This window comes from Epargyreus clarus, unplaced genomic scaffold, assembly GCF_041222505.1.
Source record: "Epargyreus clarus isolate Ecla_fem2 unplaced genomic scaffold, WU_Ecla_fem_2.2 ptg000011l, whole genome shotgun sequence".
Lineage (NCBI taxonomy): Eukaryota > Metazoa > Arthropoda > Insecta > Lepidoptera > Hesperiidae > Epargyreus > Epargyreus clarus.
The window spans coordinates 6,077,854-6,095,002 of NW_027332219.1; the positions used below are offsets into that span (position 1 = coordinate 6,077,854).

A 17,149-nucleotide genomic window follows, 5' to 3' on the forward strand; every position below is an offset into this window, starting at 1 on the left:
TAACAAAGTAAAAATCAATGAAGTACAATCAAGTTCCTATACCAGGTATGGGTAACCTTTTTAAAATTGGGGGAAAACTCTTTCATACATAAAAAATTGCCACCCAGAAAGGTAGGCGTTGGTGAAATAGTCTTGTAAAAATTAAATTTGAAATGCGGCAACATGCGTGTATGCCGGCAACTACCGTTATGATGTATAAAAAAAATTGCATATAAAATTCAATAGATTAACAACATACCACTTTATAATTCTTAATGCTGGGCAGGAAACGCTTCTGTTCCACTTCCTTCTTCTGGAAGACCTCATTAATGATGTTGCCAATGGCCTGAGCCCCATAGTTCAGGAGCGCCTGACCACCTTGGTTGATCAGTTGCCTACCAGCGCCTTGTATTAGCGCGCCGAAGTCCGCGCCACCGTTCTGCGCCATCTTCCTCACTGGTACACTACTCTCATTCTTTGCTAGCACTTAGTCGACTGTTCGGTAATTTTGAATGACATTTCTGTTGGCTTGGTTGCTGTGTATTGAGTTTTTGTGCTGTTATTAATAATAATAATAGTATTTTATGTTATAAATGAAAGAAAATATTTGTTGTTTTAATTGACTCAAATATCAATAACTTAAGATTTGAAGTATACTCCTTTTTTGATAAATATAGTTTTTAAACAAGTTTTTGTTTTACTCTAATTCCCATCAAAATAATCTGCCTGTCTGTAATGTTTCTGTTCTGTAAATCTGAACCTTGTATGATAGACTGTATAATCACAACAATATGAGTTGTCAATGTCACTTGATAATAATTTGATAACGTACAATGTTATATAAATTGTTTGTTGTTAAATAAAATTTATTATTATAATTATGCCATTCGTTATTACTTATTGATAACAGTACTGTGCCGTTTTTAACATTCCCATTCTGAACTATTATAATAATAATGGTTTACTATATTTTTTATAAAATGGAAAATATACATATATATTTTCCATTTCCATACGGCATACCGTATAGACCAAGGGGCACTTATATATTCACAAAAACAATTTTTTAATATACTAACACTGGTTCGGAAAACGACCTCAATTTTAATAAGAACATCCACCGAAAAACTGACTAATATTGTAAGATATTTTGAACTATGGTAAATAGATTTAAAAAACAGACGTAAGTGCAGACTAGAGAAGTATTGCAGGATTCATGGATTTTATAATTTGTTCTCAAATACAAATCATTTACGACACTTATGTGATATTATAATTACAAGCCAATTACTATAATTATCTATTAAATTTTATACACTCACTATAAAGACATTTTCAACTATTTTCAACTAACACAGAAATCAACTTCTCAACTCCATTTTTAATAACCTAACTAAAACACACACAACAATAAATAGATAAAAATGACCAATACAGACTTGTTTATTCTCTAAGAGTACACATAACACTGAGTGCTGTATTCACGAGATAACCTAGCACAGCTACCTAATGACATCAGAGCTATGTACTGATAATTGGTCTCCTTGTGTAAATGAAATAATTTACACTTGTACGGTTGTAAATGTTTTAATACTGGAAGTAGTGAGTTTGTAGTGCCCCTGACGCTACATGGTCATAGCTGCCCATGGACAACTGTAACCAACTTTTTTTAATATAATATAGGAGTAGCAGACAAGCATGCAGTCCACCTGAAGGTAATGTAATTCTTACTTCATTAATTTATAACCCTTGCATTTAAATAATAAGAGAGAAACAGAAATGAACTGTAATAATATAAAATAGAATATGGTGTTCTATTTTTTTAATATACTTTCTTAGGGCACTGTTTGCTTTATATAATAGATGTGATATTAAAGTGTTATTATTATTTTATGGATCTAGCATTTTAAAAACAGAATACAGATACGCAACTATATCGACCATTTCAAACGTGAATTAAAATTTTAAAGTATAGAATATTTGTATTTTTTGCAGATATTTATAAAATCGCCTTCATAGTTATGTGTACTTTATAAATTGATACAATTAGCGTATGGTCGTAGTAGCTACAAGGTAGTGAATGGGTGGAGTCGGCGATATTAAAATTGTAATGAAAGTCGCAACTGAGGAATAATTAGGTCACCACTAAAACTACTCAAATTACCAATTTGAGGACAAACAGAAGTCCTTTATACCCTCTAAATACTTATCGCATTAGATCAAAACAAGTGAGGTCATCCAGTTTTATAAGAATCACCGAAAATTTAATACGCCGAGCGATCTTTTAACTTTACTTTACGCAGTAATTATAGCACTATTAGATACGTTCCCATTAGAATACACAGCACAAAAACTCATTTACAACAGCATTAAGTACAATTTGAGTTCTAAACACAATATTTTACCGCAAAAATAAAATAATACCTAAAACACGACACAGTTCTTCGGAATTCTTAAAGTAAATTGACAACTGAGTAACCGACTAAAGTCAGATGAGCATTCGTACAACAGCTCTGATCTCTGTAGCACGATCAACTGAATTCGGTGGTATTATAAACTTAGATTCTTGCCACTACATGCCAGCGCACAAATGACGTCAGCTATATAAATCGTGCATTGATTTTGTATTCGCGATTCGCGGTAAAACTCCGGTGGTTTAAAACAGTTGAATGGTTAAAATTAAACTGGACGACCTACTTTATTTACGTATTACCGAAAAGCTGCATAATTTGTAAAAATAAGGATGTAAATAATACCTATCCACGTTTTTCAACGCTTTTGCATTGAATATTACTGGCAACACAGGCTAGAACTTGAGAAAAAATAAGATGAAAAATGATCTTGAAGAAGAATCTTGATTTCAATTGATTTGATATTTTCATATTGCAAAATGTGACATGTTTAGGCTCTATAATTTTATTAACAAAGTCATCGAAAATAATATGTTTCCAGTAATTATGCCCTAATTATGAATATCGTGCAACCTACTTACCTATTAACCGTTAGTGACTAATACTATAAATTTAATTATTTAATTGATGCGATGGACTCAATGAAGGAAGGGCGGAACTAATAAAGTAAAGCTTCAGGGAATAATAAATCAAAGTTAAATTTCATTTAAAATAGAATATAAACATAAATAATATCATTTGCATTTGCTTTTTTTGTACACGGCTGAACGAATTCTGAATAGATTTTAATACAGAGAGATATTTTACAAGGAGTGATAAGTCCATAACACGATCGACCACCTGGGGGGTGTCCGCTCCCGCGGAAGCCCCCTGGACTGGCGACTTCCTACCATCAGGGGGCCGACCCACTAAACAGTAGGGTTGGTATATTATGTATGTTCAATGTTCATCTTATATATAAAATTCTAGTGTCGCAATGTTATTTACCGTACTCCTCTAAAATGGCTTTACCGATTTTCACCAAATTTTATATGCATATTCAGTAGGTCTGAGAATCGGCTACTAGCTATCTTTTATAACCCTAAGTGATAAGGGTCGTTCACCTGTAATATTTTTTTATTTATATGGCAACACAACGTTTGTCGGATTAGTAAGATTAGTTAGTTATGGTATAGGTAATGTTCTAAATAACATTACATTGATTTATAGTTTCTTTTGAAAATATTTTAGGGGCTCTGTTAGTTTATATAACGTAGATGGCGCCACAGACTAAATATTTAAAGACATAAAAAACTATATCTGCGAAGTATACAGCCGTAAAATGGCGGAAATATGTTAATTACATTGCCCAATTATGGGCATTATGGCATTTGGCACCACGATCTTGTAGGTCGTTGAGACCTTTGTACTGAACTTGAAATAAATTGAAAATCTCGAATGTACTTGCAAGTTAAGGTCTTTTGGACAAGTATAGCAGTGTTTCGTCTTATTCGGGACTTTTAATTGGGTAACTGATTATAGACCGACATTTATATTATTTTTACAACGCTTTTATCAATTGGGTTGTATCTATGTATGTAACGGAATTTTGGAACTCGATTTTTACCCACTTTGAACGGTCCGATTAATGTAAAATTTTGAACAAGTATTATAAAAAGGCCAGTACCCTTACCATGAGTTTTTACGTTTTGACGAATATGACTGTTTTGGTATTTGTTTACGTATTGACCTATATAATTTCCAAGTTCTGACACAATCCGCTAGGGGCGCTGATTGGAAATTGTCAATAAGGGTACAGATATGTATTGAACCAATGAACGAAAATACTAAAAAAATTGGTAAGTTAAGTAGATATGGGAATAAATTGTATTTTCCTTATTACTTTCCAGATTTTACTTTGTTTGATTCCCTACTAGATGTTTTATGGATATATAATTTGAGTTTTATCAAAAGTAGCTACGTATCTCCTTTGAGCATCATTTGCTGTTTTACCACGCTTTTATTTTTTATACTTTTAGGAATAGGTTATCTGACAACGTGTCTGCAACATTTTATAATCATCGATTGAGTTAAGGCGTAAAAACATGGCAAAAAATCAAACTCACTTTATTATCTATCTATCTTATATATAAAATTCTCGTGTCACAATGTTAGTTACCGCACTCCTCCGAAACGACTTTACCGATTGTCACCAAATTTTATATGCATATTCATTAGGTCTGAGAATCCGCTACTATCTATTTTTCATACCCCTAAGTGATAAGGGTTGTTCACCCTTAACATTTTTTTATTTATATGGCAACACGTTTGCCGGGTCAGCTAGTGTAGTAGTATCTATAATACAATCTTTATCGAAGCGTAAACAATTTAAAAGTCCACCTACGATTGCATTTCATCTACTCTTCGAACGTCTAGTAAATTTTACAACGTTAGAGCTTTACCAAGAAAATAAACGCGCGTTAAAAATACACCAGACTCCCATACCGTTCCTCCCTTCGCCTGACGCATTTTTAGTTCGTGACGTCAAATTCCCTTACACTTGTCTTGTGTTTATTTTGAGTTCATAATATACAGATTTACTGAGACGCTGTCGTTTACAATGTTTGCATCATACAACATGGAATATAAACTGACTTTCTTCACTTTGCCGAAAGAGCGTTAAATTATTTTTTTTGCCTCAGTAAAGTAAAAAAATCTATGAAAAAAAAATCAAATCTTAATTGACGAATTGCGATGTATTAGATACGGGCATTATGGAAATATGTATGTACCTAATCAACACGTCGAAACGAAGCTAGACGGTAGGGGGAGTCCGGGAGAGATTACCCGCCTTCCACTAAAATGCTCATAAATCTTTCCATTCTTACAAAATTACTATTTCTATAAATTGTATCTGAAGCCTCATTATTTATCTATATTTTCTTATAAGAAAGTTTAATACATTATTAATAGTTTATGAGTAATTAACGATTTCCACCAAATTGACATTTGGCTAATATCTCCCGCCTGGGTGGGAGACTTGACCCTCCAACTAGGGAGCCTTTACCCGGGTTAAAAAATAGGCAAAATAATTATTGAAAATTGTAATTCTACAAATATTGTAATTCTACATAATACAAATTGAATCATAAGAATATGGTACATAATGTTACATAGTAAATGAGGACACGAACAAGGTACTTTGGGCATCTTTGATATATATATACATTGAGATTCCTCCTCGGCCAAAATTGATGGTGAATTGGCCCTAGACGTTTAATTCATGAATACTGATGCTGATGTTGAAGGCTCTGATTGACGTTGTACAATAAATGTTGAATGTAATTCGATAGTGGTTACATTTGGAGGTAGTTCTGCAGCTACTGAGAGTTAAGAAATCGAAGAAACATCTTGCTCTTGCAGTTCACTAGTCATTCCTCTATCTGTTACCGCGTAGCATAAAAAGTCTTCATCTGTAAAGGTGTCGGGGTTACAAGGGGTGTATCCCAGTTTTTCAAAATCCACTCAAAATATTGGATTAGCTAATAGTCTACGACATAATAGTTCTTACAAATCCGGGTATATTGTAGATTGTAACAGTTCGTCCTGGGTTACTTATCATCCAATTATTCATGGCCGAGTTATATCTAGTCTTGAAAGATGAATAAATGGCAACATGTTTGTAATGGGGTGGTAAAGTCAGCAAAGTTACTCCATTTGATTTTGCGTATTTCACGACTTCAATAATGACATGACTTTCGTGGTTGTCGAGGATAAACAGAACACGATTTTGAGAGAGAGAGTTGGAATATTTCACAAAATGCTCCCTAAATTTGACAAAATCTTGTTGGTTTGAGGTTTTCAAAGAAATCGGTAACGCTTTTTTTATTAAAGCTGATTTGGATAAACTTGTTGCTTATCAATATCACCTAAAGCATTTCTTATTACTGACAAATATAAATTACTTCTGTTTCTATCTATTTCTTTTTCCTATATTTGAAAGGCTTTTTGGATGATTATCTGAAATAAAATAAAAAAATATTGCGGGAGAAACGAGACTGATAGCGGGAGAGATTACCCTGGGTAAGGTCTCCTCCCAACGTCGGGGTAATGTCTCCCACCCCACGCCAAGCTGTCTGTTATTAAATTTTTATAAAAAAGTATGACACCTAAGTACAAGCTGTCTGCCGTGAATGTTACTAGGATATTATCACTTACGATGTATATAAATGACGTGCTGAAATTTATTCACAGTAAACAATAGAAATCAAATATAGAAAATTGAAAAAAGTTACTTTCCGGGCACGAAAACGTATTATAATTTCTCACTTCTAAACCAAACTGCCGATTGCAACGGCATCGCGTAAGCGAGGTGGGGGGCGCCTATGGAGTTTAAGAAATTTGACAACGTCGCAATATCTAGTTCTACAAAGGTTCTATGAGCAGTGGCTAATATCTCCCACCTGCTAAACTCTCCCGGACTCCCCCTAATCTATTCTAATAAATAATATAGAATTGCTTGGTATATTCTAATAAATAATATAGAATTGCTGAAAGGCTGAAAAGGGTTTATTTTTAGAGAAGAATTTTTATTTTTACGAAAGAAATATAAAAAATGAAAATAAAATCAGGAAAGTTCTTTGAATTGGAGTAGGTGCTGTAAAAATCGGTTTAATAATTTTATGAACTTAAAGTAGCACATACTCATACTTATTCTACCTTATGATAAATGGTCACTGCCACATAAAGATTAAAGTCTTGAGAAGTTGAGATCGATCAAACACAAAAATAAATCACAAGCCGCATGATAATATAACAATGTCACAAGTACCTACTTCATTCCTTCATAAATCTTTATAGTAGTTTATTCCAAACTTTTCCATGATCAATTATTCCTTCGAGCCTGATTTACATCAGGCTAATAGAAATATTAGCACATGAAGCCACGAGCAAAGGATGTGAGATATTTTATACATCCCGCTATACCCATAGATGGATAATATGGAGTGAATAAAACATGCCGAAGCCGGCATTCTTCATTGTTAATAAGCTCGATAAACAAGTTCTATGCAATCTTTATTCAATTATATATATATTTATATCAGAAGATTCAGTTTCCGCATGTCTGTCCGCAAAACTCCAATCGTATTAATACAAAAATTATATAAGAATAAATATTGTCTCTACCTCAATGTTACCCCAAACTACTTAGAGGTATATCCAAAAAACATGAAGGTAATTGCCATATATTTAAAAACATTTGAACATTTGACAAATTGAACGGACATTAAATGACTTAAACATAAATAAATAAATAACACATCATCATTTTTTAATTGTCAAAATACAAAAAAAAATACTTCTGGATTAATTTAAGAAGAAAACCACTTTTACAAAACCTTGATTTTCTTCAAACCCACTTCAACTGAGACACCGTTTTAATGCTTCTGAGGGCTATTGCAGTTGATGGTTTAAATGAAATTTTAAGGCAATGTTGCAATTTTAATAATAAAATATGAACGTTTTATAACAAAACTATAAACAGAAACAAGTTGTAATAAGCAAACATGACTGTTAAACTAATTTAAGAATACGATATGCACCTTCCTTATAACCAAATAAGATTTCCTACGTCACTATGCGTCATAGTTCAAGACCCAGTTAGTCATTAAACTTGTTCCTTGTGATATCATATTAATGATTACCTACTCTCTTTGTTAAACGTCATCGGTGTTTGATCACTGACTCGATTAATGACAATTATAAACAATAATGTCGGATACATTTTGATAACTGTTATTTGTGTTATGACTGGTGGAGTATGAGAATACTCACAAGCCAAGACTCTGGATTAATGATTCATTTTTAAATTTGCGTATCCAAAGGGTAAAAAGTTAAAAACGGAATCCTATTTGAAAATAATAATATACGTAGAAAATAATGAACATTAAGTTAGTTTAGTTAAGTGTAGCGGAAAACCACTCATTAAAAATTAAATTAGTCACATGATTCGTCAACAGTTTCTAAACTGGCTCTATGAGAACAAAATAATGATTGCACAATGATACACAGCATGAACTGTTGAATACGTGTTGATGACGTATCTAAGCGGATTGGGAAATGACGTATTCACCGCTATTTTTTAAATCTTCAATCACTTCGGAAACCTCATGTCCTGATGTTGTTCTGATGCCTTGGTATCAGTGGTGGACTAAGGTAGTCGCAAGCCCGGGGTGGAAAGCTCAAAGAAGGCCCCCAGTGTAAAAAATCCCCTGTGATTCAGTGACCTTTTTTTTCGCTGACTGATGCACATTACATAGAATGTTTTATTTTGACGACCTGTTTAGCAACTGTCTTTGGAGGCCCCCAGGATCGGGGGCCCGGGGCGGACCGCCCCTACCGCCCCTCTCTTAAGCCGCTAGAGGTTGGTATGTTTCCTATTTACTGTAATTATATTAGAAAGAAAAGAAAGAAAGAAAACATTTAGTACTTAATACATAAAATACTATATTATATCTCATATTACTGGTGGCCGGATTGTTAGTTGCATAAATGTAATGCTCTAAGCTGTCATTTTAAAATATATTTACCAACGTGCCACGAATCTCACAGGAAAATTAAAGGGGTCGATCGGCCCATCGTATCGATTGGAAAAAGTTTAAACGATGACAACAAGAAACTTATATTAAAATAAATATAGTTCAAAAAACTAAAAAACACGCTTTTATGATAAATTCAACGCTTTTATGAGTTACTCACTGACAAACATAGGTACAAGTGAAGCTAATATAAAGCGTATAAAAACTAAGAAATTCCCCGCTTTCAAATATGCAGACAAACTCACAGTAAAATATGTAAGATTTATAAAAACTCCTCTATTTGCGTGGGTCGTTTCAAATAGAGTTACTGAACAGGTTCAATAAGACGTAGTAGAGCTAACCCACTCCAAGTTAGGTAAAGTAAGTGGCGTATTATAAATTAAAATATATATATTTCTTATGTGCGTGTGTATGTCACTGAACTCCTCCTAAACGACTGGACTGATTTTGATGAAATTTATTGTGTGTGTTCAAGGGGACTTGAGAATTGTTTAGATTCCCAATTTAGTCCGTGCGAAAAGGTTTTTTTTTAATTTATTTTTAATTCGTAAGTAGTTATAGATTCGGAAACTATGCATTTGATCAAGTGATGATCTTTAGCAAAGTTGTTGTCCAAGAACCCACGAGGTTTTGGGAGTTGGTAAGAACAATTTTCGACAGATGGTACCACTGTCATTCCAATGCAGGTACAAATTTTCCGTTTTATGTATGTCATATTATTTCTTTAAAATGCGGGTGAAGTCGCGGGCACCACTAGTAAATTAAAAAAATAATGGATAGTACTTAATGTAAATGTAATAATGTAAGTAAATGCCCTTAGGTTCATTGTACAGTCGTCGAAGATTAATTACGAGAGAATAATATATATAATAAGCACTGAAGTGTTAAAGTAATAATGACTAGGTTACGTTTTGGCAAAGATTTTCATATTTTTGTGCCATTTCCTAATGTTGTTTTATAATATAGTACTACAGTTGAGTAAGCTTAAATAAGTAGAGAAGTCTAGAAACATATCGCAAGGAAAGCTATAAGTCTACATAAATACATACATAAACCAAAAATCTTAAAGATCTGGGTCGGCCCAACAATCTTAAAGGCCTAACGTAGGTCAAGTTATTAATAAAATGGCCCATGGCCACCAAAAACCGGTAATGGTCAATGGCCATATGTGCTGCGGGTTTTTATTAACTATCTTACAAGAATATAATACTTAATCCAGCCATAAATACTGTTAAAATTAAAAATAAACAATATATTACTTTTGAATTTGGAATCTGTCATTTTTATATGATTGTGCAATAATTTGCTTAAAAAGCATCCAAATTTTCCAATGTTTATACCTACTGCTTTCTAGAAAAAAAAGTAAACATTTTGATCTCTGGTATGTAACTGGTGGTAATTTTGTAATTGGTAATTATCGACCATACTTACCATTAATTCGGTGGTAATTTGACAATTTGTAGTACGCACTAATTACCAAATTTCGATTCTTGATAGCAAAACATTGGATAGACTTAATAACAGGAAGGTTACTTCCATCTCTTAAAACAATATTATTTTAATAATAATAATAATACAATAAGCAGCTTTGTATTAATTCGGTCGAAATTATTCATTCTTTTTTTTTTGCAGGAAATTTAACTTTTTAAGCAAAATATGAGTTTCAGTTGGTTTCTACAATGGATAAGCGAAAAATGAATAAGGGTTTAAGTTTCTTCAACTGCGAATGACGGAACACAATCAACACCGTGGTGCGAAAGAGATGACACTAGTTTCGATGTCGCGTTTCCTCTTGGACAAGTAATAGACAAAATACTAATTTTTTACATCACTCGGCAGGAATAAAACAAAACTTTAATGAGGTCGTGGTACGAAACAAAATAATGTTCATGCAATATTGAAATAAAACTTTTCTGAACTATGATGATTTTTAAAATATGGTGGTATGCCCCCAGGCATCAATCTACTGCCACTACCGCGTTGCAAATATAAACAAAATTAAAAGACTAAGTATTTAACCCAAGGTCCAAGACTTTTTGTACTAAACATTATAATACAATAAATTATGTTAACTATTTTATCTATATGTAGACATCTTATTGTGAAGTCATCCGTGGTCAATGTCAAGGTCTTGAAATAGATTGCATTTTGTGTCACACAATTACTTTAGCACAAAGTAAATTGAAATCCTCAAGTATTCGTTAACTAAATAACAAGTTAACTAATTTTTAAGTGTGTTAAATATGGAAATATTTTTATCTTACATTTGTAATGAGAAAAGGTACGTATCTAAAATAACAATGTCAAAAGCTTATACGAAATCCGTTAATCTTTAGAATTTATTAATACATATTTTCTTATTCTTTTATCGCTACGTTATGAATTTACCTTTCTTATTTATTATTTTTTAATTCGTGTGTATTTAAAATGAAAAGTGTTAATTGAGTATACGAAAACTTAAAATACTTTGAAGTACGTAATGTAGCATTGCGACAATAAATGCGAAAATATAACAAACAGGTTCTTATATCGAACGCTTATCCGAATTCAACAAAAATTAAAAAAATCAAAAATTATAAAGTATTGTTATTGATAAAAGAAGTCACTTACCACAGCATTAACATTGACGGACGCACAGGCTTCCTCAACAACTTCTTCAACTGCACCACTTTCATATTCCTCAGCTGGTAACGACGGATACAGCTTGATATTCGTCCTGAACTCAGTATCATCTTCACTCGGCAGCGATGGGTACAAACTGCTGCTAATGAGCGGTTCAGAGCTACCTTCTCCATTTCGCTCCCGGTTCAAGAACCCACGAACAGCGGCAGCAGCAGCGTTGGTACGATGCCAACCCCAGCCGTTCGCGTGAAAGTTCTTCGGGTAATAGTTTATTGACGACATTTCGACGCGCGAAAAGTGTGTTCTCCTCAAGGCGAGCGGACGCCGAGTGCAGTCAATCTTTGTTTACTGAAACAAAATGTGATTCAGTTCCTTTCCTCTTGGCAGGGCAATGATCTGAATAAGATTTCGGTAAAGATGACTTGTAGATTAAAGTGTTATTAATACATTTGAGGAAACACGGAAAACCCATTTCTCACGCTCTTGTACTCACGAATTGAGTTTTGTTATTTAAATAATTACGTAAGTCAAATAAACTCAAGTGTAGAAAATGTAGGAATTATATTAATTACCTACTACTGTTTTGTTTCTATTATAAACTTTTAATTTTTTTATTTATAACACCAAATTTTGTCAATAAATATTACACAAAAAATAAATTAAAAACAGTTAACTAAATAGAAAGGTTCTAGTTGTACCTTTGATTATTGTAAATATTTTGTATTTGTTACTATAAATTTGGTGTACAATAAAGAGTTTGTATTGTATTGTATTGTAAAGGTTCGAACTGTAAGAAAGAACTGTTCTATTTTTGTCTGAGAATTAAATCATTACACGCTTTTATTAAAACACGAACTGTTTATTTAAAATCGCACTGTGTATTTAAATAAAATGGCTGCACGATAAACATACCACTTGATAAAGTTTCTATCAATAGATATGAACTAAACGTTTTATGACCTAACCTTGTTACAATTCGGTACAGCATTGAAGCAATAAAATGTACAAATATGCTATTATTTCTGTTCTTTTTTATAATATAGGAGTAACAGACGAGCGTGCAGTCCACCTGATGGTAAGTAGCTACTGCCGCCCAGATAGGATTAGATATTCCTACCCTAGTTCGGCCACAGATGCGCCGCTACCCCTGAATACTAAGCTGGAACGCTTCGGAAAAGTAAGTCTGTCTTACTACACCGTTGAATCCAGAACACAGCAGCGCTTAACGTAGCAATAGGTGTGGCGGTGGAGCCGCCGGAATCGAACTACAAAGGGTTCTACCACATTCAAAATATTTATTCTGAATTTTATATGAATCAATGATAAGAAAAACGATAAGTTTGGTTACTTAGCGATAAAAGAGTGATACCTAGTGGTATGAACTCCATACAATCTGGGATTTCAATTCCAGATTTCTCCCTCTATATATTTTTTAACGTTCTGCGTATTTGAAACAAATTATCATGCTTAAACGGTGACGTAAAACACCGTGATGAAACCAATACGCGTTAGAGTTCTTTAAAAAAATTACAAGGTTTTTTTTATATTTTGTAGGAGGAGCAGACGAGCATGCGGTCCACCTGATGGTAAAGTCTCCCCACCTAATGTCACCCTTACCACACCCCTCAAACCAAAACACAGCAGCACTCAACACTGCTATTATGACGCAGAAATGGGTGTGTGTAATTTACCAATCCACAATTAGCCAGTGTGGACTTTGGCCTGAACCTCTCCTGGTAAGGAGAACCGTGCCCAGGAGGACAATAATAGTTTATTTAAAGACAAAACACTTCATTTAATAAAAGATACAGAATGATAATATTTTTTCTTACAACATCATGACATAAAACACCATTACCATTTGATACGAACACTTAGGCACATAGCCAAAATACACAGAACTTTGGCTAGATGTCTAGTAATATAATACGTCACATCAAGGGCTTTTAAATCAATACCTTAGGGAATACCGGAAAAATCTTCGAATTGAGATACGTATTTCTGCTACTAATGCTTGTTTCTGTTTATTATTTAGGCGATATATTTAGGATATAATAGAGTTAGGTTAGGTTAGGTTAGGTTAGGTTATAATTTTGTTATTTATGTACAGTTTTATATCCCAGTATAGCAATCTCTATTCAGTTAATTTAGTATACCTTACGCATACATTGTGAATAAATACAGATATACTATAGGAATATGAGCTCAATGAAACTTACTATTTGACTTTCTGGTTAAAGAAAATCAAACACCTATTTCACCGTTTTCAGAAAATCAATCCTAAGGGGGCGGGATCTACGACGATGACAATAGAGTGTTGAAATTTGTATAGGGTGATAGTTTAGAAATCAGTATTATAGTACGACATTGCTGGAAATGTCTAAACTACTAGGTACTTTATATTGAAGAGACAACAAGAATAAACGGCTTATGTTATTACTTAATAAACAAGAAACGAACACAAAGCAAACAGATCAGTGACGAAGACATCGCAAGAATAAGATCAAGATGCTCTTTATAATGAAATTATACAAATTTATTACAAGAACGTTAAATGCAGAAACAGTTATCAAGTGCAACTTCCTTGGAATGAGTCATTAAAGGTAAATACGTGCGAAATGTACACAAGATACGACCTTGCTACGTTCCTTCTTCAGATAATAAATATTCGATGTTGACAATTCTTTCAATTACTATCCCACTGCTGTGCACGGGTCTCCTCTCAGAGTGAGAGGGGCTTAGGCCATAGTCCGCCGCGCTGGTCAAATGGGAATTGGTAGATTCCATATACCTTTTAGAATTTTCTTTAAAGGGACAGTCTTTGGCGTGTAGTTTTCTTGCTATCTTTTTCTTTACTGTTATCTATAGCAAGTAATAATTACGAGTAATTTCTAATACGCGCATAAATCAGCGATGCTTGCCTACGATTTAAACTTCGGTTCCTTCGATTGAGAGGCCTTGTTTCAGCCACTTCTTAAGATGATAATAAATATGGACTACAGGAAAATAATCTTTTAACAAATAATATGAGGAGCATACAGTTCAGTTGATGTTAAGTAGTCCTGTCTTCATATGGACATCCATAATACACCGCATATAGGATTTAATGTTTGCCCAAGAATGACAAAGGTTGTGTAGCGTTGCCTTTTCCTTGGCTTATCGATTACTTGATATCAAAGTCAGTTATCCAGCATGGGAAGACAATTTTTTTTTTCTATTTCTGCTTCTATTCCTATTCCTATATTAAGAAATTCTGTACTATTTTCATATCGTGAGTGACATGGACACATTCAAAGATGAACACACAAACATCCAGAACCCTGTCTGTCGAGAATCGAACCCAAAACCCACTGCGTGTCTGAACAGCGTGATGACCACTCAGCCACGTGGGTTTTTCAATATCATACCACTATGCTCTTCACATAGCTTCATTATAAAAAGTGTGCGTGAAACTGAAATTACTGGAAAAACACAAAACAAAGGCGAGCCGCTCCAATTAAAGGTAACTAATCAATTTTGGACCGCACCTCGTTAAGTATGCCGTCATCGCGACCTCGGTGGGCTAATTTCTGTGTTTTGGCCCAAAATTGTACACTTAAGATCAATTAGGTTACAAAGTTTAATGCCCTGAGACGTGGTAAAGGTTAAACGGCTTAACTCAGGTGTTTTTGAGAGAGGTAGATTAGGTTGACCTATTCGAAGACCTACTTCCTCAACTCCTGTCGTTTGATGAGTGCACGGAGTAGTCTCCGTTCTCGGAAGCAAGACTTCTAATACGTATTCGGATTCTTTAAAGGTAGTATAACTCCCGGTGGTTCGACTCCAGCGGCACCACCGCTATTTCTGCCTAATAACAGCAGTGTTAAGCGCTGCTGTGTTCTCGTTTGAGGGGTGTTGTAGGGATGACATACTTTTCCGAGGCATTTTAGCTTAGTTCTTAGGAGTAGTGGCGCATCTGTGGCTGACCTTAGGTAGAATCTAATCTTATCTGATGTCTGTGGGCAGCAGTATCCACATGCCATCAGGTAGAATGCATACTCATACGCTACTCCTATATTATAAAAAAGTTCAAAACTAAAAAAAAATAAAGTTATGGCAACTTTTGTGCGTCATTGTACGGACAATTGGCAGGACACGAGTGTGATTAAATAGAGGCCACGACACATAAGGGAGTGACCGGGAGTGGCTGTCCTCGCCTGCATGCGAAATATTGTTGTTTAGCTACACAAAGGTAGGGGACACATTTCTGAAAATATCGATATTTACTTCGGTAATATGTATCGATAAATTATGCGATTTAAAATATTTAAGTAAGGTTCTTCTTTTGGAAAAGTTCAAGGATATTTAATGTTTTTCGATATGATAATAACGTATCGGGAATACTATATCGATACAAATGGTTAAACACAAAGGTGTCACTTGAAGGGACCGCGAGACTCTATCCTCATCTAGGGGTCAAATATTGGCAGGTATATCTAATTAGATACTTAAGAGCTTTGCTTATTTGCTTTTCCTTAAAGTTATATGTAGCGCCTATTCGTTATTATGACGTCACAATGTGTAACGCTTAAGTTCTCACGGCCAAACAAAGTTATATTTCGTTTCGTTTTTAATATTTTGTTCAGTGTCATTTAAGTATTAGTAGTTATATATAATTACAATATTCATTACTCATTTACAGTTTATTGACCCGCAAAATGGTGAAAGACATTTCTACTAAAAGGTGTGACGTCATTGATAAAGCACGCAATCTTCGAAGTAAGAATACATACATAATTTACGTAAAGTGACTGTAGTATCGTCACGACGCATAGGTACGTATTTAATCTAATATAATAACATCCAATGTACAATGATTTAATAACATTGATGATATAGAGGTGTCGTCAATTTTAATCGAATTAAAAAGGTGCCAAAATTAGTGAGTTTGCAATAATGCGGGCTCTAGAATTCGTCACTTCTATAATGTTCGATTCTAAAATTTTAAACATCTAAATTCTATAATAATATGTAAGTATTCGTTTCTTTTTATGTCCTAAACAAACATTAAAATATAAAAGTTAAATGTCTGGCCTCAGACTGGCAAATTTTATGTGGCGCCAAATTCCAAAACATTTAAATATTTAAGTTCTATTGTATTGTTATCACGACCTATTTTTTCTTAAACAAATTTTCAACCTAATTACTCAGTTATTACCACGTTTTTCTGATACTGTTTTGTTGTTATCACGTGATAAGCGTTCACTTAATCTCAAGGACACAGAACAGATGCGAAAATTACTCATTTAGTCCGGCAAACGTTTGTTTTTGCTGCAAACTTTACGATTTTTAATGAAATATAAGAGAATATGGGTAAAAAGTAATTTGGTTTATTAGTTTTATGTGACAAAATGTGTTAAAACGATCGTGTAATACAATAATAAAGGAAATATGATAAGAAAATAACCGAATCTAACTTACCAATACACTTCCCACAGAAAGAGCAACAAAGTGTTAAGGTGAACGAATGAACGAATACGTTTTATGCAATCAGCAATGTGTCATGAATGGTATGACGTA

General features: G+C 33.7%; 1 protein-coding gene across 6 annotated transcripts in view; it reads right to left on the bottom strand.

Annotated features, from left to right (window-relative positions):
* CalpA (calpain A) overlaps nt 1–17,138 on the bottom strand; it is a 54,583-nt gene extending 37,445 nt beyond the window's left edge. For 2 of the 6 annotated variants that reach the window (XM_073077853.1, XM_073077849.1), the window contains exons 1-2: nt 2,404–2,553; nt 239–535 (exon numbers count right to left, since the gene is read on the bottom strand). In XM_073077853.1, coding sequence (XP_072933954.1) covers nt 239–427 — 189 coding nt within the window. In that variant the 5' untranslated portion in view covers nt 428–535; nt 2,404–2,553. Of the gene's footprint in view, nt 1–238; nt 536–2,403; nt 2,557–11,578; nt 11,939–17,050 lie in introns of those variants that run through there. The other 4 variants (XM_073077848.1, XM_073077850.1, XM_073077852.1 and 1 more) reach the window with 4 other exon arrangements.
* Between the last annotated feature and the right edge of the window lie 11 nt (nt 17,139–17,149).